Source organism: Mastigoproctus giganteus, chromosome 9, assembly GCF_048544385.1.
Source record: "Mastigoproctus giganteus isolate SK-2022 chromosome 9, ASM4854438v1, whole genome shotgun sequence".
NCBI classification, from domain to species: domain Eukaryota; kingdom Metazoa; phylum Arthropoda; class Arachnida; order Uropygi; family Thelyphonidae; genus Mastigoproctus; species Mastigoproctus giganteus.
Window position 1 is genome coordinate 30,512,159 of NC_143583.1, and position 26,999 is coordinate 30,539,157.

Below are 26,999 nucleotides of genomic sequence, written 5' to 3' on the forward strand. Positions count from 1 at the left end.
AATGACCACTGCATATCCATGGACGGAGCAATATGGTCTTAGTTGCTAATGCTCCTAAAAACCAAATAACAAACAACAGAGGAAGACCGAAGAAAAGATGGGCAGACCTCTTTGAGATCGGAACAGGCGGATCGCCTAATCCGTGAAGGAAGACAAGACAAAACAATTAGAGGAAAAAGTAACAACTATGTGGTGCGAGGTTGGGTGAATAAGGAAGATATTGTAAAACAATTCTATTGTTTATAGCAGTAGTAGTAGGAAGGTATTCAGAAATTACTGACATAATGAGTAACACTATTCTCATAGTCATTTTGTAAGGACCCATCCTTACAAATATTAATAATAGTGGCTTTGTTAAGTATTGGAAAATTATTTGTATTTTTAAACAGTCAGCCTTCAGCAAAAATACCAGGTTTTTAGAAAACAATAGACTGAAAATTGTAGTTCAGACACTCCCTCTCTTGTTCGGCCAAAAATCTTTAAGTAAGTCTTTGATTGAAATAGCAACGGGTGGGAAACAGTTTTGAACCCGCGGAACAATGCATTCACTGATCTGAAAAAAATTCAAAGTGAAAGTATTCTGAGCGAAGGCAGAACCCCCACCCTTAATCAAACAATAGACCGCTACAAAACACATTTGGGGAAAGAGACAGCACACGGTAGTGGAGGATATTCAAAAATGGGAGTAAGTACTTAAAAATTTCATGGGGGATTAAGGGCATATGAGGTCACAAGAAGACCCGGAACTTCCGGCCATCCTTCTAGAAGGATCGCGAAAATTCTGGATGCCGGAAGTTCAGGCAACAAAGGACAATAGGAATGAAATGAGCGAATGAGATAGGAGATGTGAGGGGCGAAGTAGCGAATGATTGGTTAGAAATGAGAGGTAGTGGAGATACAAAAGGGGATGTGAGGCGAGGAATAGGGGTTCCCGAAAGTTTTCCTGATAGGGTGTGTTCCCGAAAGTTTTCCTGATAGGGGGTGTTCCCAAAAGTTTCCTGAGAGCGAAGGTTCCCGAGAGCTTGTTCCAGTGTTTGTTATGAGGATGGTCCCTAAAGAGGTGGTTCCTGAAGAGTAGGTTCTGATAAAGTTTAGGTCTGTCTGTTAGAGTTAAGAAAGTTTGGCAAAGTTTTAAGATGGAGTAGTCAGTTGTGAAAGGTTAGATAAGTTTTAAGAATAGGAGTGAACGGTAAAGTAGTTGTTTTATAAGGCTAGTGATGGAAGCGACAGTAGAGCAGTATACAGACAAGTGCGCCAAAAGGAGAAATAGGGCCTTGGGCAAATAAGTGAAGTCTAAGGAGAAATAAAGCCTAGTCCGTCATCAGAAGGCAGTGACATTGGCCAGTGTGCAGATAAAGAGAGCTGTGAAGGTAAAGTTGTAGACCGAAACCGAGTAGCAGTATCAAGGACCATATGATAAATTCCTAGAAGATGTAGATGATGCCCTATTCAGACGAGAACAGCAGCCCCAATAAAGAACGGAAAGCCCCAGCAGAGGGATCATGTCCATTATTAGCAGTAAGTGTCTGATTAGTATTCCCATGTATTTTAAAAAACTCTAGAGAGAGGATAACAAATACAGAAAGAGCAAATTGTAACAGATTTATATATAATAAGAGACATGTACATAAAAATGAGTAATTATGATAAGGGAAGGGGTTTCATAGAGGTAGTAAAATACCCTGATTAACGGAAAGTAAGATAACAGTTTTGGAGGGGAGTAATTAAGGGAGATTATATAGAGAATGTTATATAAATATATATGATGTCTAAAATGTGGTAGAATGACAAGTCAGAAGTAAAGTTGTTAGCATAAACTTAGGCAATGAGATGAATGCGAATGTATTAAGATAAAAATCTAAATAAGAGAGATTTATCATAAATATTGCTAACAGAGGAATAGCCTTGTATAAAGGAAGAGTGGAAGATAAGTCTGACCTATTAGAATATAAGGGTGATTTACTTAGAGAATATTTGTATTAAGTAAATTATGGAATTATTATTATCCATGTGATGTAGTGAAGGACAATGTAAAAGAGTATAGCTTAACCTAGCCAAACATTTTATATTTGTACGGTGAAGATAATATTATCAACTGTTATATGTACTTAATTATTCACCAATTTATTTCATGTAAATAATCTTAATAAACAAATTGTATATAATGCATATGAGTTGTGTCAGTCATTTTGAACACAGAGCCTAGAGTCCGGGTGAGGAATGTAACCACTGGAAACCCCCCCCCCAAAATCTAGAATCTTCTGAGAGATTAACAAGTCAGGTGTTAATGTGGAAGGGGGAGAATTAGGGGGAAAAATAAATATAATACAAAAATAACAAAGAGGGTAAGATAAATAACATTTACATGCCCCCCCCCCCCCACAATTTCCAATTTTTCCTTGTTCACAGATCAGGCTTTTCCTTCTGCTTGTATCTCTTAAGCACTTAGTGATTTCCATCTACATAGTCTTGTTAACAGTGTAACATTGTATAAATTCATAATGAATTATACTTTTATAGTAGTTCAAAAAATAATTCTAGTATAACTTTACCTTTAGATCAGTCAACACGAATTTTTTTCTTTCTTTTTTAAATTTTTATCCAGAAGAGCGAAGTTTTGTTTGTGGATTTTAAAGACCTGAATACAAACTGTCATGTTTCATCTGACAATATTGTTTTTAGAAATCCTGGATCATGATCACAAATTTGAACCAGTTCTTTTTAAAATTTGACTTTGTTTCCATTGGATCTGTCTGATGTTACAAACTTGAGAACAGAAGTTGCATGAGCTTTTCATGTTTAAGATATGATGGGCTTGGCAACCATCACACAGCATTCCAGTTTGAGAGTTCAATTCTTGTTTGACCACCAGCTTGAATAATGATTCTAACAGGAAACAAGTTATTTGTTGATATGCAAAATCTCCCATGCCTTGCGTTATCGTGAGTGATATTGCATGCATCATTGAAACACTTGTACAGCTCCGATAGCCTACCTCTTGGTAAGGCTTTTTTACTGTATGCTGCAATAACCATTCCTACCTAACAGCCTTGATGCTGATTTTGTAAATAAAAGCTAAATGTTATATAAATCTTTGTTCAAAAAATGACATTCTTGGGGCCCCTTATCATATTTGTTATTTATTAAATGACATTGATGAAGACAGTAAAGCTTTGATGTCAAAGTGCTGATTACATCAGTTTGGGAGGTTGCTAAATGATAGTAACCAAGGTCTGTTGCTTCAAGTAGACCTAAATAAATTACTCAGTTAGTCTGAAAAGTAACTGCTAAAGCAGTGTTGAACAGTACAAGTACAATATAAGGAGGTGATTATCCTGTTTTATAAGACAATAGTTAGGCCACATCTTGAGTACTGTACACAGGTTTGGAAGCTTCATTTTAGGAAGTATGTGGATCTTTTGGAACAAGTGCAGAGAAGAGCAATGAGATTAGTGAAGGAAGCAAAAGGATACTCTTACCAAACAAGGCTACAGTTCTGCAAATTGCAGCAGCTGGAACCTAAGCACCCGTAAGGAAATCTGATTGAGGTGTTTAAGTCTTAGGATAGATTGAGTAAGCATATTGGTGATGGCATGCTTCCTCTTGCTAAGACAACACATGTTGAGGATGGTTGCAGGATAAATGCATAGAAATTTGCTTTCAGCTAGTGGATAAACTTCCTTTCTGGTGGGGATAATGAGGTAAGTTTTTTTCTTATAAGCCTTGGTTAGACCACATCTTCAGTGTATAGAGGTTCGAAATCCCCATATAAGGAAGATTGTGGGTATGCCGGAAAAGGTGCAGTGAGGAGCAATAAGGTTAGTTTAAAAAAAAAAAAAAAAAAAAAAGGCACTTAAATCCATGAAGGATAGTTAAACTAGATATGAGATATTTCCCCTTTAACTTAGACAATAAATCTATGCCTTCATCAATATCATTAATAAATGTTGTGAGCAGTAAGGGGCCCAACACTGAGTCATGAGGGACTGACTCCACCAATAACATTAGTTCAAGAAGAGCAGTGCCTATTCAGCCACTCAACTATCCCTTATCCATAGTAGTAACTTGCCCCTAATGCCATACTGCTCCAATTTGTATAGTAGTCTTTCATGTGGAACAGTATTGAAAACTACTGAAATCCAGGTATATGATGTCAAAATTATTTTTTGCATCCAATTCCTTTCTCGCTGTTTTATAATCTTGTCTAACCAATCAGGTTGGTTAGACAAGATTTCCCCTTAAATCAGAGAGAGAGAGAGAGAAAGATCAAGATCATTAATCAATCTAATCACTTTCTTTTGAAAAGAATTGCAAATTGTTTGGTATACTACCTTGTGTGTAATCTATTCAGTGACATGTTTACTTGTGATTTGCAGTGGTAAATAGTTTGGGGAAAAAATAATACTAGTAGTTGAAAAAGAACTTGTATTGTTGAGGAAGTATAGATATGTTATAATGAATTTTGAGCAGATTGATCAAAGTAGATGTATATATAATTTTTGTATTAAATTTGTATGTATGCTTGTATATAATAATTAAATAAATATAATCCTCTGAAAATATATTGTTTCTCCTTCATGTACAGTATATTTGTAGAGGAGCTTACAAAAGATACAGATCTAGTTGTCATGTTAATTTTCAACCAAAGGAATAAAAATTCCAGAATAGCAAAAAAAGTAGTAAAGCTATCAGTGTTCCACCTTACAGAAGATTTCTTTTCATTTTCTGTTTAACTACACTGCTGATGTAATAAATCTTAATGAATTTCAAAACACATAACTTCATAGATGAATTTCCATTCAAGGATACACATCCATTTCAAATTATATTTTACTGCACCTCTTCAGAATTGAGATATATAGTAAATGAATTTCCACCTAACATGCTCCTGAAAATGTAACTTGCTTTTTAATGTTCAACTAGTATTCAAAATGTATACATTAACATTTTGCAGTCCCAGGAGTGGCCAATTTAAGTAGCATATTATACAACAGGATTCAGGTTTATTAACGTTTTACATTATATATACACTGATGAGCTAAAACATTATGACCACCTACCTAAAATGATGTTGGTCCTCCACGTGCAGCCAAAACAGCTCATACCCAACAAGGCATGGACTCTACAAGATTTCTAAATGTGTCTTGTGGTATCTGGTACCAACACGTAACCAGCAGATCCTTTAACTCCTGTAACGTCCGTGGTTGAGATGCCACAGATCGGAGTTGTTGTTCCAACAAAAACCACAGATGCTCGATGGTTTGATGTCTGGTGAATTTGGAGGCCAGGGCAATACCTTGAAGTCTTCCTCATGTTCCACGAACCAGTCTCGAACAATCCGGGCAGTGTGGCACGGTGCATTATCCTGCTGAAAGACGGCACTGCCAGAGAGCAAGACCGTTGCCATGTACCCAGTCAGCAATGATGTTTAGGTAGGTGGTAGATGTCAGAGTGCCTGGCAAATGGATGACTGGACCCAGGGTATCCCAGCAGAACATTGCCCAAAGCATGACACCGCCGCCATTGGCTTGTTTTTGTCCTACAGTGCATCCAGGCGCCATCACTTCCCCAGGTAAACAATGCACACGTATCTGGCTGGCCACATGGTGCAACAGGAAACATGATTTATTGGACCAGACAACCTTCTTCCAATTACTCAAGTCCAGTTTCGATGCTCGCGTGCCCATTGTAGGCATTGTCACTGGTGAACAGTGGTTAGCATGGGCACTCTGAGTGGCCTGCGGCTACGCAGCCCCATTTTCAGCAGGGTTCAATGTACTGTGTGTTGTGACACATTACTCCTATCACTGGCATTCCAATTATCATCGTGTTGCACCACAGTCACTCTTCTGTTGTGATATACCATCTGGGAGAGCCTTTGCTCACCTCAAGCATCGATGAGCCATGGGTGTCCAACACGTCGCTGGCGGTTTGTGGGTTTTCCCTCCTCGGACCACTTTCGGTAGGTACTAACCATGGCTGACCATGAGCCGTGGTTTGTACCTACCACCACCCATGCTGTTTTGGATATTCTCTGACCCAGTTGTCTGACCATTACAATTTGGCCTTTGTCAAATTCGCTTAAGTCCACTGCCTTTTCCATTTGAAGAATAAGAGTAACACTGATTAACGGAGCTCAGTATCAGGTGTTTTTTGTACTGTGTCCCACTGTATTTCACCTGCAGTTGCTTCGATTTGCATAACGACTCGCTGGTCATAATGTTTTGGCGCATTGGTGTGTATGTATATATGATAAATAATACATATTTTTTTGTTTGCTAATCTGAAAAAATACAAAAAAAAAAAAAAAAAAACTGCTGACCTTAGTGTTTTCCAAGAATACATTTTCTTCGCTTCCTAGGGTTTCAAGTTTAATGGGAAACTGCAGTTCCAGTTAGTGAACTCAGATGACCATCAAGGCTGTGGAGGACATCTGTATATGCTTATAATGTATGGAAGAGGCAATATCATAAGCCCAGCTGCTCTGATGCTTGAAGACACAAAAAGTAATACTCATGACATCAAAACTGTAATCAGCCTTACAAAACTCTTGACAAGGGAATGTGTCAAAATTTGTTTAGTAGTAGTATTAGCAAAATTATATAAGGAAATAAGCTTATATAGTATCAGCTAAAATAAAGAAAAAAACACTTTGTTCTCTATCCCTTCCAATAATTTGTTCAATTCTCCTTTAAATTTATTCAAACTTCCACAACACTGGGTGGAACTCAATTCCAGTAATCAATTACTTTTGGCTGAAGGAAAAGAGTAATTGATTGTTACCAATCTATTCTATACCCATTCATTTTTAATTAAAATTTGTGCCCCATATTTTTTGCCTTTGAAAGAGTAAGATCTCATCAGCATCTAGTTTATTAGTTTATTCAACCCATTTAAAGTCTTTAACACATTGTTTAGGTTTCCATGCAGATGTCTAGTGTCCAGTACTGAAATTTACAGAACCCAGCCTTTCTGATAGGAATAGCCTCTTGTATTCTTTTCACTAGATATACATCCTTCCAAAATTAGGTTTACAAGCTGTATGCCATAGTCCAGATGCAGCCTTTAGATCTTTCATTCCTATTAACCTTTCAAATTGTGTATAGAAAGGACATATTCATACAGTTCATAATCCCTCTATAGAGTTCAGGATGTCACAAGGCTATTTATGTAAGCTGCTATCCTCATCCATGACTATATCAACATTTGTACCTAATATACACTAATTTATTAGTTTGTACCTGCAATTCACTCATCAAAACTGTCCATACTGTGAGATTCAGAAATACTGAACTGTAAAATGCACCAGTTTCAGTTCTCAGTTTAGCATAATCCTCTAATATAAGAAGGGCAACAAAGTAAGTGGTCTTCTTTTCACCTATACTTTATACTGAACGAGAAGTAGGACACTTCCTAACAAAACAGTTCATGCAAACAGGTTTTTCACTCTTAGCTTGGCATTCATGATAGGAGTGACCATTAGCCACACAATATGAACATATTATTTCCTTGTGACAGTGTAAATCATACTTAAATCTATGGTTTCTGCAGCCCGAAAAGATATAGTCTGGTGTTTTTAATAAACTATGGATCTTGAAAGACAACTCCAATATCCAATTACATCTGGAACCAAATTTATTCACTCCAGAAAGCTGCACCTTACAGTCTTTAAATTCCTCCTTCTCAACTGCAAAATCAGCTAAATTTTGCAATATAAATCTTTCATCAGGCCTTCCCCCCCCCCCCAAAAGTCTGATCAACATCGTGAATAATGATGCTTGGCTTTAACCTAGGCGATATTTTAACCATCGTTTCCACATCTCAGGAGCTCTCAACTTGTACAACAATATCATCGTCTGTAGTTTCTCTGATAGTTTTGACTTGAAGATCAAGCAAACTGGACTTACATCTCATCAAGGATTATCTTTTTAATGTCTCCACTAGTTGAATTAGAGATGTCTCCTGCGTTAAGTTATTTATCCTGTGATCTGATGAAGAATTTTGTATCACTTCACTAATAAGTCAGATAGGTTTAAAGCACTTTGAGTTTTTAAGTCACAATCTGATTTGTCACACAAAAATAATCCTCAAATTTCTAAATATAGTCAGACTTTTATTGCAGTAGTTCCAATTTTTCCTCCCCACTGTTTTTGCAGAGTAATTAAATGCTGGAACCTGTCAGATGTCAGCATTTAATTACTCTGAATACAGTAATAAAAATGAGTTTCAATAATCACGGTTCTGTTTTTGCAACCCATTTCTTGAAAGGTATTGTGGTATATGATAGATGCCAACATAACTACAAAGGTTTGAATTATGTTTTTGTCTAAGGTCCAAGATTCCTGCAATTTCATTCCTACAAATATATAAAAGTAGTTTCCCACACTTTGAAAGATTCATATTATATTTGTATTATATTGTTTTTGCATAAATAAAGATGGAAATACCAGACACAATATTCAGTCAAGATGTGTGGGAAGCCAGCATATTTTATTATACTTACTTTATAAATTTATAGAAATTACTTCTTTCTTAAATAAATTATTTCTACAAATAAAGAAAATACCACAACTCTGGAAATCTAGTTTCTAAAATTCCAGAGTTGTGAAATTCTGTTTTAGCTGAACAGAAGAAAAGAGGTTATCCTTGTAAGAACATTCATTGGACACATGCATCTTATTTACCTTCACTTGTTGACAGGTAAGGATCCTCTTTATTGTTCTCATTGTCCCTCCTTACTTACAGTAAAATGCATCCTTCTTGACTTCCCCCACAATCAAGCTGTTGAACTTGAATATTAGAACTCTTCTAATCCAGCATAATTCATTAAAACTGAGTAATATTCTTGGCAATAAAACTAATTTGACTGACTGACAGTTTTTAAAGCAGATTCATTTATATAAACATTTCTAACACTTGCCCAGTAAAAATGATTGCATTTGCATAATGCAAGACTGTAAAGTCATATGCTAGAAAACTCTCATTAAAACAACAACAGCAGACAACCACATATTTTGCTACTAGCACCATTAGATTTTTGGCCCTTTTAAGAGAGGCACTGTGCCAGTTAGTTTGAGCACCATGATGATCTGCAGACTGCGGTCATAATGGTGCCCAAACTGGCTTCCTGTGTAAGGCTGTAAATTTTATGATCACAGTGCTAGTAGTTTGGTCAAAAAATGGGATAAGTGCCTTAATCATTTCAGAGATTATGCAGAAAAATGATTGGCACATGCCATCATTGTATGAACAATGATCTTTGTAAAATCTGTGCTTTGTAACTGTTTTTTTGTTACTTTACTTTACTTTTGGGACATTCCCTACACATTCTATATTATAAGAATGTATAGGGGATGTCCCAAACTTGTATAAAAAATAAAGTGAAGTGTATAAATTAAATAAAAGCATCAGTGATCCTGTAATGGTGTACTATTGACAGTATAATGATTTCCAAAAAATTTGTTTTTAGCATGTACCCTCTCATCCTATTATATCATTATATAACTGCTACAAAGTTTCTGGTTTACAAATTACTTCTTAGGATGCATAGAATTGATAAATTGGGAAATACTGTATAAAATCATCACAAGTTGAGATGAAAAGCCTCAATCTTACAAACAGTTTATACCATGTGGTTTCAATGGACTGGTAATAAATAAATAACTTTTCAGTTTATACTCCAGCACAGCCACATAAGATCAGAGGATTTCACAAGCTAGAAATTACAAAAATATTATTGTATTTTGTAGTATCATATGGATTTGAACACACAGTAACTTTGTGCTCACAGATTCTGGTTTACAAATTACTTCTTGGGACCATGGAATTGATAAATTGGGAAAAATAATTATCATTCTTGTCGTTAATGTCATAACAGCATTACTAACCAAAATTTGAATTAGTAATCGAAAACCTCAGAACAGAGTTTCGAGATTTTCAGTATAGGGTCGTAGAATTTTTTATATTAAAAAATAATAGCACCATGCCGTGTGGGTCCTATGCTAGTAACAGTTTGGAACAGTTCAACTTTTATTGCCTGCTATTCTCAGGCTTGAATAGTGGGTAATATACATTACCCAATGGTAGTGATATCATCCAGGTAAGAACACTTGAATTGTTAATGAAATACTGAAAAACTTTTGATAATTTTTTAAATACACCATTTTTAAGCTGTTGTTCACAGTTATAAAAAAATTAACAAACCAAGGTAACTGTTGTTAAAACAAATAAAACTTAGTCCTGAAAAATAACATTTACCATAACCTTTTAGTTATTTCCACAGCCTGTGACTAGTGGGAAGAAATATCTGAAGTCATTGTTCTCTGTGAAGAAAATGCCTTTTTGTCAACATGGGAGATAAGCTTGGGAGTCTGGGAACTAGACTATGGAACCACTCATCTACACAACTTCAACTGGAGGAACTCCATGTATCCTCTGTGGACAGGTTTAACAACTGCAAAAAGTATAAGGAGTTGTTATCCATTTTTTTTTTTTTTTTTCTCACAGTTTTTGGACCATTAACATTTTGAAAAATCAGATAATGAACAGGGATTTCACAAAACCTCAGAGGATAACATATTGCATATCCCACACTGACATGAAGATAGGCATTTCTTTTGCACAAATTAGCGACTTAGCTGTTTGTTCCTATTAGTGGCATAACAATCAAAATGTCTGCAGTAAATGTACTGCTTTTCTGAACTCAGTTTTACTTATTTTAACAAGAGTTAATTTAGTTTGTTTCATTTTTATGTAACTGCACATGACAGAATAAAAGTAGGGCCATTAAAAGATTATCAACATGACATTTGGTGTTTATTTAATAATTCAAAGTTTGAATATCAGGCTAATTGATGGTAAATCCTGTAATGGGCTTAATGGAATCCATAATTCCATTTTTAACAAAATGATAACTTCATTCATAATGTATGTTTTGTGTGTGGTAGCATAACTGAGTTTCCCATGGTCTTTCAAAACTTGTGACATTTGCCATCAGCATCCCTGACTCTTTTGATCTCCTCTCCCCTATATGGTGGCACTCCTGGTGGTGTGTTAGTTTCACCACTGTTTGTACTTCATGTCATACTAATAATACAAGTAATGAAAATAAATCGTGCTTACTCTCCATTGTGAAAACAAGATATTTTATTTAATCATAGTTAGATCAAAAAGTATCACATTTTTCTGAAATATATGGCTTCTGATATGCAACTACATATAAATATTTATTTTTTGTAGCATTACTTGATCAGCCAGACAATACAAATTTAAATTTAATAACAGAATTAGATTAAAAAATAAATAAATCTTTTTGTTGTATTTTTATTCAGTAGCTTCTTGTAATCAGTAAAATTCTTAAATGTAGCATTAATTAAAATATGATTTTGTAATATTTAAGGTGCTGAATGATTGTAACTTTATAATTTTGGGTGATCATCTACACAAAAAGCTGTCCATGAAGAATTGGATACCTTAAAGATATCAGCCAGATGATTTAATATATTTCCTACTGTTTGATAGGCTTATGGTAACACATCTTATTTGTGTTCCATGGCATCAAACCCACCCGAACCATCTTCCACATGTAGTTCTCCACCTAGGACTGTAGCAGAAGTGGTTTGGCCACCCCACACCCATCCATATAACGAGGTAAGGAGCCTATTAAATTTTGTTACTTGTTTTAATTTGGTACCTATCCTTTATGTTTCCCCCCCCCTCAAAATAATAATTTTTTTCTTAATATTTTATTGTATGTATGCATGTATTTTTTTTGTGGTCAGTAGTTTAGATTTTTTTTGGCCTGGATGAAGAAAAGAAAAACAGTGTGTGTGTGTGTGTGCGCGTGCGCACACATGTAGTTTCCTGATATTAAGTAGCATTGTGTGAGATAAGTATAATATTTGCTAACATTGTTAACCTGGGAGTATTATGCCTAGGGGTGAAAATTACCCAGTGAATCTTGAAAACAGTACTCTCTGCAGAAGTATCTTCTTTTATCTTCTCAACCTTCAACCCATGCATGGTACTAAGTACTGTAGGTTCTAATACCTCTCATGCTTGGGATTTTCATAAAAAAAAAAAAAAACAAAACAAAAAAAAAAAAAATCCTTTCAAAATGTGCACAGAGTCTATGAACTGGTTCCCACACTAAATGTAAAAGACAAAGTGAGGGCTTTACATTCAGTGAGCTCCTGGTTTATATCTATCTTTCTGTCTCTCATAGACTGCATCCTCCTTTGTTGACTTGATGTTCCTATTCGCAACCTTGTTAACTTGTCTCGGGTTAATCTATCAATCAATCAATATTAATTTACTGCCAAAACTCTGAGTACATAAGCAATCACAAAAGTTAATAAAGTACAGGTAGTTCCTGACTTTATGAGTTAATTCGTCTCCAGCACACACTTGTAAAGCAAAAACTTATAAAGTGGGAATTTCATTTCCCATAGATGTAATGTTAAAAATAGGGGTTATGTTTTAAACAATGAATTTAAACAATCAGTAAAAGTCAACAAAACAATAGTTTATTCTTAAACAGTGATTTATTTATCCAAATAAATGAACACATAGCCTTTAAAATCAAGCAGATTATAATAATAAAAAAATTATTTATGTCATACAAATGTTAAAGAATGTTTATTCTTTATCATCATCCACTAAATGTCCACTCGTTGATGGTTCATCACTCATTGTTGGTTCAACACTCATTGTTGGCTTGGCACTCGTTGGTTTGTTGGAAGCACAAGGAGTCGTCATCTTCTTTAGAAATGCTTCAAGAGTCGTTTGTTTCCAAGGCAGTCTTTTCTTTTCTTTATAAATTTCATGATAGCATGCATAAGCATTTTTTAAATCTGTAGTAACTTTTCTAGTGCACTCGAAATTTGAATCTTATGACTCAAATCTCAATTGCTTTTACTATGTTGAAAAGCTTCGCAAAGCTCCTTGAGGGTGAAGGAACAAACAGGAGTTTCAGCTGTTAAATCTTCTTTTTCCTTAGGAGGTCTTCATTTGTGAGCTCTCTCCATTGTGTGCTTGAAGCAGATTAGTGACGTCAGGTGTAGAAACTGCAACTGTTAATATTGCTAACTAATTGCCTCAAGCTGCAATTAGTTAGCAATATTAACGACCACTTCTGTTTCATTTTGTACGATCTCTGCTGTTGTAGTACTGTACTGTATAGCTATGAGCGTGGTTTGAAATGCCGTATTTATGAATGTTTAGCATTTATTTATTGCAAGTAATGTTTATATTTTTGATTCTGTTGATACTTGAAAAAAGAACTCGTAACTGTTAAAACGTAGTACCATAACCAGTAACAAAAGGCAAGTCCCGAAACAGCTGAAATGGTAGAAGAGCTTACAGCATTAAAGTTGACAGTAAAAGAATAGAAGCAAAGAAAAATAAAATAAAATAAAATAAATTACATTCACTATGCGCTCCTGGTTTATATCTATTTTTCTGTCTCTCATATACTGCGTCCTCTTCTGATGACTTGATGTTTCTTTCCACAACCTTGTTAACTTGTCTTGGGTTAATCCATCAATCAATCAATATTAATTTATTGCCAAAACTCTGAGTACGTAAACAGTCATGCATACAGCCACACAAATTGACCAATTATTCCAAAAGCAAGGATGAGTACTATAACCAGTAACAAAAGCATGCCCCGAAACTGCTGAAATGGTAGAAGGGCTTACAGCATTAAAGTTGACAGTAAAAGAATAGAAGCAAAGAAAAATATAATAAAATAAATAATAATAATAATATGGATATGTATTAACAACAAAAACATGTTTGTTATTTGGTTTTTAGGAGCATTAGCAACTAAGGCCATATTGCTCCGGAATATGGAATATGCGGTGGTCATTCCCTGACCTTTCTGCATCCTCTGTATTTGGTGGTGACGGGCTCGAACCCCAGTCTAATCAAGAAGCGTGTGCTACGCACTGCTGCTCCTTCCCACCTGGCAACGGAGGCATCACAAAACCATGTACAGGCAGTGTAAAACTAATAACATAAAAATGACAAACAATGAGTGTAGTCACAAAAATTAAATTTATAGAGGAAGATTCAATGAAAATAGAGAAAAAATGAGTAAATTAATATGATATGATTAAAGAGGCCTGTGCACTCTGGATTCATTATTATTATTAAATTACAGTTGCTCAGAGCAACTGTAATTTTATAATAATAATAGGAAAATATATATATATTAGATTAGATACATACAAATAAAAGCTTTCGGTTGTTTAGACAACCTTCCTCAGTTAAACTGACAGTTAAGAATGGAGCATGAGGTCGTGTACTGCCAATCTTGTACGTGAAGTGTGTGATTGATTGTTGGATGTTGAAGCTTGTGATGTATGCGGACGTGGCCAGCATTTGTCAATGGACAGGATTCCTGTTTCAGTGATAGGGCGGACTTCACATCCACTGTTCTTGTTCACTGAGGTATTGGAGCATTTGATGTTTAACGACTCCAACCAGGCGCGTCGCCGATAGTGGCGGGAATTATCCACAATCATGACATCGAGGTGTGGGTCAATGTCGTGGTGGGTTGCCCAAACGTGTTCGGCAATAGCTGAGTGCTCCACATCTGCTAAGCGGATTGCTCTTTTGTGTTCGGAAAGGCGTTTTTCGAGCCGTCTCCCAGTTTCCCCGATTTAGCAGCTAGTGCAGTCCCGGCAAGAGATGCGGTAGACCAATCCGCTTTGTAGTAGGGTGGGGACAGGTGTTTTTACCTTAGAGATGAGGGATCATAATTTTCTGCCTGGGAGTTGTACGCATTTTATCCCATGTGATTTTAAGATTCTACAAACCTGTTGCAATAGGTTTGGGTAGTATGGGATAAAGGCGCTCCTGGCTGAGTCATCACCTTGGATGTTTCTGTTGGTCGCTACATGGCCGCATGTCTGTAGGTTACACCTGTCAAGGGTATTGTGATGGGATAGCCACACCTCATAAGATCTGCCTTGACTCTAGCAATTTCGGTGCGCCTCTCATTTACAGAGCTAGAGTGTGTCCAGGCACGAGTTAGCAAGGCAAGTGCAGTGGCAAGAAGATGGCTATGCGCGTGTCCTGACTGGAAGTTGGTAAATTGGCCAGCACACATAGGTTCACGATGGACAGTTGTCTTCAAGTTGCCCTCGCGCTAGACAAGGGTGTCTAAGTATGGTATGGTGTTGTCTGACTCTAGCTCGATTGTGAATTTTATGAAAGGTGACAAAGAATTGAGGTGGTCTAAGATTCGTCACCTGAATTTCTGGGAATAATCACAAACACATCGTCCGCATAGCGACACCAAAAGGCAATGGGATCTGGTACATTTGTAAATGCACGACCCTCTAATTCCTCCATCGCAATGTTTGCCGTGACCAAACTAACCGGGGAACCAATGGCTGTGCCATGTACTTGTTGGTAAATGGAGTCGTTAAACATGATTGCACAGTCTGAGGGCGGTGGAGATATCATCTGGTGTTAGTTTGGTTCTGCTGCTGATACTAAGTAATACCTACAAAATCTCTATCTAAGTTAAACTTTAAACTAAGTATCATAACTAGGAATATAAAGCTACTCTAGAAAATAAGTTAATATGCCAATTTAAGCTAATAAAACAGAAAAAACTTCTCTATTTCAGGAGCAGTAAAAAAACTTCACCTGCACAAGTCTACTCTCGTTCTCAAGTCACCTATGCACAATTAACCTGGGGTTCAAATGGGGAACAATTTACTGCTCTAATTTGTGCTGTTTATGTTCTGTGGAAAAGATTTTTTCTAAGATACTATTAGGATTAATGTTAGTAGGTTGCTGTTTGAGTTTAGCTTGTGTGGCTGCGTTTATGTGGTGTCTAATGTAATTGTCAGGTATATTGTTTTTGATGAGGATATTTTTCAGTTTTATTAAAGATTCCATCATGCTTTCTAGGCTATTGCATATGTGTATAATTCTGTTGGTTTGGTTTGGTTTGGTTTCTAATCACATTTCCATGTATAATTTTGGTTAATTTAGTTTCCCAGTTATTTAGTTTAATAGCTGGGAAGCTAAACCAGTCTTTTTTATTATAGTGTTTGGTGTATATGAAGTCATTTGTTATTGTGATTTGACTATCTAGGTAGGTGGCTTGTAGGTTGCTTTCTGTGTTGGTTCTTTCTATAGTCAGTTCTTTGGGATAAATTATTTTAGCCATGTTGTTGAAATCTGCATAGTTGATAACAAGTATATTGTCAATGTACCTGTAGTATGTGATGGCTTCTTTAATCTTCTTTTCATAAAAATGCAAATAGAGGTTGGCTACGGAGCAAGAACTACTTGAACCCATAGCCATGCCTCTTATTTACATATAGATGTTATCTATTACGCATCTGTATGTAGTTATTTTTCACAAAAAACAGTACTGGACAAGTTCTATCCAGTACTGTTTTTTACATCCAAGTTTATCTTGATATTCTATGTAATTATTCAGATAGTACTTTTATCTAATTATCGTGTGATATGCTGGTGAACAAGTTTTTGAAGTCGTGTACAATTTGTTAATATGGTTGTTTCTAATATATTCAATGTACTGCCTCTTATTGGAGATGAATTTTGTGTTTTTGAGATTGCTGGTCATTATATTTAATTTGGTTTCTATTATTTTGCTAGATGTTTTGTTGTAGCTGTTCCTGCATGTAGTGATGAACCATTTCCCTGTAGGGTCTTTGTGAAATTTGTAAATCCAGTAAATGTATGGATATAGGGTGTTATCCATTTTTAATGTAATTTTCTTGTGTAATGCTATTAGTTTTTTATTGATTGTATTAGGGGGTGGAGCTGATGAACTTATAAGTGTCACTGTGGTCTAATTACTGTTTCAGGGTGTCTATATAGAATCTCTTACAAATGTTGCTGAAGTTGTTATTAGCTTTGTCTATATTAGTGATAACAAACTTATTTTGTAGGTTTTTGATTTTTTGTTTAATACTTTTTAAATTGTATATCTTGTGATCATTTTGGCGTGTCATGATGTCTCTGAATCTAATTAAGATAAGCTTTGTGGTAATATTAATCCATCTTTGACCTTGTCAACCTTAATGTGAAAAATAACTACATACAGATGGGTAATAGCATCTATGTGCAAATAAGAGGTGTTGCTATGGGTTCAAGTAGTTCTTGCTCTATATTAGGGGGTGGAGCTATAGCCAACCTCTATTTGCACTTTTATGAAAATAAGATTAAAGAAGACATCACATACTACAGGTACATTGACAATATACTTGTTATCAACTATGCAGATTTCAACAACATGGCTAAAATAATTTATCCCAAAGAACTGACTATAGAAAGAACCAACACAGAAAGCAACCTACAAACCACCTACCTAGATAGTCAAATCACAATAACAAACAACTTTGTATACATCAAACACTACGATAAAAGAGACCGGTTTAGCTTCCCAGCTATTAAACTAAATAACTGGGGAAACTGAATTAACCAAAAATATACATGGAAACATGATCAGAAACCAAACCAAACCAGAATTATACACATATGCAATAGCCTAGAAAGCATGATGGAATCTTTAATAAAACTGAAAAATATCCTCATCAAAAACAATATACCTGACAATTACATTAGCACCACATAAACGCAACATTACACCACATAAACGCACCCACACAAGCTAAACTCAAACAGCAACCTACTAACATTAATCCTAACAGTATCTTAGAAAAAATCTTTTCCACAGAAATAAATGGCTCCAATTAGAGCAGTAAATTGTCCCCCATTTGAACCCCAGGTTAATTGTGCATAGGAGAGGCTTGTCACCTATCTGCACGCTACCTGAATGTCCAAAACCAAATCCTCCACTAGCAGAGTTATTAACACCATGAATGTAAATAGACAGGTCATCATTACCATGCAGGTATATTGTATTCCACTAAAACTAGATTTATTTACAAGCACGGAATATAACGAGAAACTACAGGGTTAATATTCACAATGAAAGAGGCTGTATATATTTGTAAATAGTGGGCCGTCATGCCTTAGGAAAGCATTGCCAGTCCACCTCCCTACGGATAACATGTTTAATTTTAAGATCTATCATTTAAGTTTAATTTTAATACTACCAATTCAACTTATTTATATTATTTTTCATTTTCATTTTTGGATTAAATTGATATCATATTGTTTCTGCTTCCTACAATAATACAAGCAAAAATATACAATTCTCCAAGCTTTAAATTACAATTAACATCCAGCCCACTCTCAGGAATGCCAAGCATTAGATTTTGCCTACGGCAAGGTAAACTATCATGCCACGAATAAAACCTGGTATGTCTGTGCAACAAATAGTATTAAACACATAAAACCTAATAAAGGCAGGAAAATTGAACATTTTGAGATTGACCATCACAGGATATGAAGGTGAGGTACTATGATATTTCAATCTGATACATACCCGTAGGGCTTTGAATCTCCTATCACAGTTTGCTGTCATATACGTAAACCACCCTGTTTATTTAAAACTAAGTACATATATTTAAAAAAAAAAAAAAAAATTTACCCTCATTATTCACCAAGTAATTACCTAAAGTTAACCTAGCAAAACTGGTATAGAGATTACAGAAACGGGTATGTATAATACATTCACCTAGTATGGTTATATGTCTGCTCAAAACCCCTGAGGAAGTAGCAGAGGTATGGCAATAAGGGAGAATGTTAATTTTCACTAACTTTTGCTAATTTTCTCCAGCTTTCTTTAAATTTACATTAATTCGTTGTTTTTAAATGTATCTAAGTTATATATTTTTACATATAAGGCTATCTTTTCCAGGGCTAGATTTATATATAACTAGTGGGTTGGTTGGGGTCACTACAAACCTATGCTCCCAAGTAGTACCATAATTTAATAAATAAGACTTATTTATAATGTATAAATAAGTTAAGTACATATATAACCCATGCATGTATAATGTGTAATTGTCACAGTACAATAGCATTAATGTAGGAGCTAATACCCTCATTTATGCTATTTAATATTTAAATCAAATTGCCATTAGACATATTTACAATATATATAACAACACTCTTAAACCAATGGAAAGCTGTGCTTTGGAGTGACAAGTAATGACCAATCTGAAGGTTGTGCATGGGTGTAGCTGGAGAAAGTTACCTGGTGAACTGTATCGACCTGACAGTGAAGTTTGGCAGAGGCAGTATGATGATTTGGGGCTGTTTTTCCTGGATTGACCTGCGACCATTGGTTGTTTTTGACAAAAGCATAAATGCTGAGGTCTCTCTCTACACATCCTGGAGAATAATGCATTACCTGTTTTTGTTGAAGCTTGCTTGGGAAGACCCATACTGTTATCAGCTGGTCAACACTCCATGCCATACTGCTTGTGTTGTGACTGATTGATTTGGGAATGTGAGCATTGAAAAGTTTAACTGGCCAAACCAGAATCCTGACCTCAATCCTATAGAAAACGTCTGAGATGAATTGGATCATTGAGTGTGTATAAGGAGAGACTTCTCAAAAAAACAAAGCTGAACTGGTTGTTGCTTTGAAGGCCATATGGCAAAAAATATTGAAGGACATTTACCAAACACTAGTAGAGAGTGTTTCCTAGAGACCAGAGTTGGTGGTCATAAAGGCTAAAAAGTTTCAGCATATGTTATTAGTTTTCCTGTAAATGAAAGTTATTTATATATATGCAGTTATATATGTGTATATATATATATACATACATAGATCCAGATAATTGGACAAATGGGCTGAGAAGTGGCAACTGAAGTTTAACATTGACAAATGCAAAGTACTGCATATGGGTAGCAATAACCCAGGAGAAATGTACCAACTGTGTGCTACGTTTCTCCTGGGTTTTTCACTTTCCACTCAGGGAAGTGGAAAGTGAAAAAGACCCGGAGGGTAATTGTGCAGTCAAATATGAAGTTCACTGAGCAGTGCAGATGGGCTTCCGGGACAGGTCATGGAGTCTTGTCAATGATATATAGGAATTTTGCTAGCAGGGACAGGGAGGTGATTATCTCATTGTACAAAGCAATGGTCAGGCCATACCTACAGTACTATGTACAGGTCTGGAGGCCTCATTTTAGGAAGGATGTACAGTTGCTAGAACAAGTACAAAGAAGGGCAACAAGATTGGTGAGGGGAACAAAGGGTGCTCTTACCAAGAAAGGCTTAAGTTCTGCAGATTGCAGTGCCTGGCGAGTAGGCACCTGCGAGGTGATCTGATTGAGGCGTATAAGGCCTTGAATGAGTTGAGCAAGCTGAATGCTGATGGGACTCCTCTTGCTCAGATTAAGAACTTGAGGGGGGGGGCATAGATTCAAATTGAGGAAAAACAGTTATAGAATAGATGTGCAGAAATTTGCCTTTAGCCAGCGGGTTGTTGATTGGTGACTTCCAATCAACTTCCACAAAAAAAGATGGAAGTCTTTTTTTTGTGGAAGTTGATAGCTTAAATAAATTTAAAGCTGAGCTGGACAGGTATTTGGAACAAATGGAGGGGTGAAATGGGAGGATTTTTTTTTTTTTGGCTGATGCTGCATAAGCTTGCTTTCTTGCATCATATGCCTCTACTAATGCTAAATGCTAATATATTCAGCAGAGATCCTTGTTCCCACAAGCAGTAGCTATAGTCAGTGACTTCATTTTCAGGGAAATGGGCTGTATAAATAAATATTGTGCAAAAAGTACAGCTGGAATAAGATCAGGGTATGGCTACCAATGGCTAAGTTTATTATATCGTAGAGCATCTAAATCTTTTAAGGATACAAAAAAGAAGAATCCCATTGTGCTGATGGGATTTTTCCTCTTGCTCAGACTGCACATATGATGGGACAAAAATTCAGAATGAGGAAGGGTGGTTGCAGAATAGATGTGTGAAAATTTGCCTTTATCTAGAGGTAGTTGGAACAAACTTCCATTTGGTGATGGTAATACTATTGATATATCATAATGAAAAAAGGATAGTTTCTGACCCTTGAATAGAGAATTTCTTATTTTCTGACATTGTGGGCTCAATACCTTTTTTTTTTTTTTTTTCAGTTCAGGAAATAAGATCTGGGTTTGAATTCTCTCTGATGTTTTTTTGATAACAACAAATATTTTTTTATCACATATATACTTATTTTTCTGTTTCCATTATTTTTATGTATGCATTTAGTTTCATATTTACCTTTTAAACCTAAAAAGTGGTTAATAATTATTAATGACTTGCAAGTGAACATTTTTATATGCAATTTTCTGTAACTGTAATGCTGTTAGCCTTATTCAGTTTGATTATAAATTTGATATTTCAAATCAGATTGTATTTTCACTGATTTTTGTGTAACCTGCTGAATTGTTTGCATGCAATTTGCAATTTTGACAGAAATACAACTGAAATTACACTGAAACACAACTAAAATAGTCAGAACTGCAGCTTTCTTTTCATCAGTGTTCATTGAAAGATTACGTAGTATGATTCTTCAAGTTGATTAGATATTATTATCATTTATTTCATTTTATTATTTTCATTTTTTGTAACAGGTGGAATATGTAACTTCAGGAAATAATGTTGAACATTATCCAGAACAGAAGCAGTATATTGAACAGTACAAGTCTCAAAATAATGCATCATCAGAAATGGTGACTTACCAAGAATCTAGACCACCTTTTGATCCACGGCCAACAGACTCAAATGAGACATATGTACAGGTTAGTCATGTATGATTAAATTATTAGACTGCTTACTGAAAATCACAGAGAAAGTTATTTTATTTTCTGTTTTAGTACAGGCAGCCAGTTTAAAGATAAAATACCAAGATGTGATGCTTAACAGAGAATAGTAATATAGGATATGGCAGAGAAGTGGGCAATTACAAAAACTCATTGAAATGTTTTATTAAAAGATACCAGGTTAACGTACAAAGAAAAAGCATTTTATTTTTTGACACATCTTCAAGATTACTCCCTCTTAAGCACATATTGCCCATTACACTGTGCAAAATTTCCATGGGATTCTAATTATTTCTTCTTGAATTCTGAGTTTAAGTTCATCAAGAGTATTGACAACCAATTAGACAAACCAACAGGTGCCTCCTTAGCCAGGTGGGCAGGAGCAGCAGTGCATAGCACATGCTTCTTGATTAGACCGGGGTTCGAGCCCGTGACCACCAAATACGGAGGATGCGGAAAGGCCAGGGAATGACCACCGCATATCCCCGAGCAATATGGCCTTAGTTGCTAATGCTCCTAAAAACCAAATAACAAACAACAAACCAACTAGACATTGCTTTTCAAAAAGCCGCACAAAAAAAATTACATGCCTTCAAATAAGTCAGTCTTTGCCAGCCATAGAATGTCTGTTCTCCTGGACATAATGTGACTGGGAAGTAGTTGTCTTGCAGCATTCATTGACATGGTGGTATGAGAAACTGCCCTCACCTTGCTGTGAGGTAATTTCTCATAAAAGGGGGAATGGACCTGATAGCAGCACTGTTGAAGAATTGACTATCCAATACAACATGGGCCAACCTGGAACAATATCTGGCATGACCATGCATTGCACCTATGGGCTATACCAGCAGACGATCCCTACAGCATCCTCTCCTAACCAAGGTTCATTTGTCTAAAAGACTCGCCTGGTGCAAAAAGCATGCAAGTTGGACGTTAGAAGACTGGAAGAAGGTGTGCTGGTCGGATGAGTCACGTTATTTACTCCACACCGTGGATGGTCATGTATGGATTTGGCGTCAACAACATGAGGCTCTTGATCCATCATGCATGGTATCAAAAGTGCAGGCTGGTGGAGGCAGTTGTATGATGTGGGGGCATGTTTCACTGGCAGGAACTTGGACCCCTGGTGCATGTGGAACAACATATCAGTGGTCTCTGCTATTGTCAACTGCTTGCTGACTGTGTACACCCCACTATGTTACACTTTTTCCTGAATAGCGATGGTATCTTCCAAGATGATAATGTGCCGAGCCATCAGGCACTTGTTGTAGGAATGGTTTGAGGAACCCAGTTCTGACTTCCAGCATATCGATTGGCCTCCGAATTCCCCCGATATCAATCCCACTTGTGGGACACTATGGAAAAGCATATCAGGCATCTGAATGCACCAATCACCTCCATACTTGCATTGCTGACCACATTACACACAGCTTGGTTGGCCATACCTCCCGAACGTTTCTGACATATTGTTGAATCGATGCCACATCGGATAGCTGCTGTAATGAGGACAAAAGGAGGACCTACGAAGTATTAGATAGGTGGTCATAATTCAGTGATTACTCAGTGTATATTATTAATGTCTCCCGTGTCATATACGTGGGTTTCTTTTTATTTATTAAAGGGAGTTCCTAATTTGTTATAAGTGGAGAAAATTAAGGAAATATCTGTGTTAGTGAAGACTTGACGTAAACATCTGGCGATTTTACAATGGTAAGGGAGGACAACATGAGTATTTGAAATGTTAGGCTTTTTTATAATGGGATTGTTAGGGTTATGAATTTTATCCTGGACTGCTAGAATAGTTTGTTGAATTAATTTTACTGGATATTTCCTAGCTGTAAACTTTTCTGTGAGGTATTTTAATTCAAAAGCCAAATCTTCTTGCGAATGGCAATATTTTAAGGCATTAAAGACTTGATTATAAAGAATGAAATTTTTTATAAAAAGGTACTTGCCTGTGTTTGTTTTTTTCCTGTAGATTTTTGTACCTGGTCTATTGCCCATTTTATATATGGTTAAGTTGAGGAAATTAATTGTGTTATTCGTTTCTAATTGCAGGGTATATTTTAATCTGGCATGTATTGAATATAAATTGAGTATGTAAATTTATTTCATGGTTAGCTCTTAGCTTCCTGAGTAAGATGTCTAATTTATTTTTTAACTTTGAACTAGTGTAATTATTGTCAATTTTATAGGTTTGGGTGTCGGAGAGGATTTGTTATATTTTATTTACATAAACCTGTTTATCTAGAATAGTGATTGTGTCACCTTTATCAGCTTTTTGAATAACCATGAGATAAATTTTACATACCTTAGAACAAATGGGCATCTGTAATAACATCTTGCTCCATATGTTTGGCATCATCAAACTCCATAAATCTGACTACCCCTTACGCCTGATTATTTCTTACAGCAACTCCGCCTTTGCAAATTTATCTTTCTTTCTGGTAAAAATTATCTCCCCCTCCCATGAAGCTTTCTAAATTTGGAATTTATAATACACATCAAGCTTTTGAATGCATAAACCCCATTATGATCTCTGATAATGATTTGTTAGCCTCCTTTGATGTAGTGTCCTTATATACTAATGTTGACCTAAATTACACCTTACAAGCCTTATGTGGCACCTCCGTAGCCAGGTGGGAAGGAGCAGCAGTGCGTAGCATACGCTTCCTGATTAGACCGGGGTCGAGCCCATCACCACCAAATACGGAGGATGCGGAAAGGTCAGGGAATGTCCATTGCATATCCCGGAGCAATATGGCCTTAATTTCTCCTAAAAAAAACCCAAATAACAATAACAATAAAAATAACAGCCTTATGCAATCTTTTAACTTCGGATAATACTTTAACCAGCCACACCTCACTTTAATATTGACAGCATTTTAGATCTTGTTACTGTGTTAATCAAAGCTAGACATTTCCATTTCCAAGATCAGGTGTATGAATAAATATTCGGACTCCCTATGGGTCTCGGAATATCAGCCCCCCCCCCATCTGAAATATATCTCACCACTGTAGAACATCAAACTCTCCAACCACTTCCAATAGATATTAAACTCTACATCCATTTTGCTGATGACATTCTATTAATTGGAGACAAAATTACCATCGACAATTTCTTTATTAAGTTAAATTCAATACATCCCAGATTAAAATATACCCTGGATTAGAAATGAATAACCATATATAAAATGGGCAATAGACTAGGTACAAAAATCTACAGGAAAAAAAAACAAACAGAGGCAAATACTTACACTTTCTATAAAAAATTCTGTTCTTTATAATCAAGTCTTTAATGCCTTAAAATATTGCCATTCGCAAGATGATTTGACTTCTGAGTTAAAATACCTCATGGAAAAGTTTATGGCTAAGAAATATCCAGTCAAACGAATTCAACAAACTATCCTAACAGTCCAAGATAAAATTCATAACCCTAACAATCCTGTTATAAAAAAGCCTAACATTTAAAATACTCGTGTTGTCCTCCCTTATCATTGTCAAATCGCCAGACGCTTACGTCAAGTCTTCGCTAACACAGATATTTCCCTAACTTTCTCCACTTATAACAAATTACAAAGAAACCCCTTTAACAGATTACTCCCTTTAACAAATACAAAGAAACCCACGTATATGACACGGGTTTAATAATATAGTTTATCTAGTCAATTGCCAGTCAGGTTGCAACGTGTGTTACATCGGGAGCACTACCAACAGATTTGGATCATCATCCATTACCGCAAATACACATGCATACTACCACGTTAATATTTTTTGTGAAAGCTCGGAAACACCGAGCTCTCTCAAAACATGCATATTCACAACCATAACCCCTCAGTTCATGCTGCAATTACCATTATTAAATTAAATTCAAGCTACAAGCTCCTTCAATACGAAACTCTCATAATAGAATGGTGCCAGCTTAACACCAATCTTGACGTCCTCAACACCAAACTTCCGGCTTCCCTTTCCCCAATTTGGAATCTTGCATGCATTAAAATACCATGTGTTCAGCAAAACATTTCGGGTACTTAAAGTTCATGCCAATTCTCTATCCTTCATTTCCTTAGTGTCAGCTGAAGTTGTTTTTAACAAAAGTCCATCACGACTATTGGCCTTATTCTCATTTAAACGTAACTTTACAGTTTTACATTTTAAAACTGACAACTAGAGGATGACGAGGTACAATTCTTCCTCCTCTGAGTTTAATTTTAATTTTTAACTTATGATTTTAGTTTTTAATCTGAGGCTTTCCCGTACCCCCTTTTTTATATAATTCATGCAACTAAACAGATCATGAGGTGAGTGCCGGATTTATTTAAGCTTTGACTAAAGTGCATATTTTGTCTTAACTTTCAGCATTTTAAGCTCTTGCTATTTTTAATTATAGGCATGCAAGAATTATATTTCTCAATTAAAATTTTTGGGTGCTAATATTTATTACCTTCTCAGCGTAAACCTTGACTTTGAAGAGATAATGCCAAACCTTTGAAATTAATTTCTCCATTATGAAGAGATAATTGCAAAGTTTCTTCCAAATGTGATGTCAACAATCATGTTCAATAAATGAAAAAGCACTTTCACATGTGTATGTTGATCCTAACGTAGAAAGTACTTTGAACACTTCTCTTTGTAATAAAGGAAATTTTTTGAGTTGGAAGAACCCCAGAATTGGAAAAGACATTTCAGAGCTAAAGATGACTGCATATCAACAAGTTCTAACTCGGCAGCTGCTACTTCATTTTAATTGAAAATTTGTTCCAAGTTAATGATTTCAAAATTTCTGTAATTTATTGTTAATTCAAATTTTGGGATGTGCTTTTTCAAGTATTTAAATCTTTTTGGAATTGGTCACTAAGGTCTTTCATTACATTCATTACAAACGATGGGCCCTCCCCAGCAGTTTCCTGCAGACATTTTTTTGAATAGGAAAATTAAACAAATTTCCTTTTAAAACTTGATTCTGAAACACTTGAAGTTTTTTCTCAAATGCAATAATCTCCTCATATATAAAACTACCACAAATTTATCCTTTCCCTGTAGCCTCAAATTTAACTCATTTAAATGGCTGATGGTGTCAACCATGATTGAAAGTTTACATCTTCATCATCATCATCAGCCATTTTCAATCCACTGCCTATCCAGCAACTTTCCAGTTCCTCCTGTTTTGTGCAATGGCCATCCATTTTCTACCCACAAACTCATGAATTTCATCTGTCCATCTCTGCCTTTGTCTTCCAGGTTTTCTTCTAGCTCCTCTTGGATACCATTCTGT

At 35.8% G+C, this 26,999-nt stretch overlaps 1 protein-coding gene across 5 annotated transcripts in view; it reads left to right on the forward strand.

The window, feature by feature from the left end:
- Positions 1 to 26,999, forward strand: part of LOC150080131 (uncharacterized) — a 660,399-nt gene that overhangs the window by 23,010 nt on the left and 610,390 nt on the right. For 4 of the 5 annotated variants that reach the window (XM_090382143.1, XM_090382148.1, XM_090382147.1 and 1 more), the window contains exons 2-3: positions 11,399 to 11,649; positions 21,536 to 21,703. In XM_090382143.1, the coding sequence (XP_090238269.1) occupies positions 11,551 to 11,649; positions 21,536 to 21,703 (267 nt within the window). In that variant the 5' untranslated portion in view covers positions 11,399 to 11,550. The remainder of the gene's footprint in view (positions 1 to 11,398; positions 11,650 to 21,535; positions 21,704 to 26,999) is intronic. The other variant, XM_090382144.1, reaches the window with a different exon arrangement.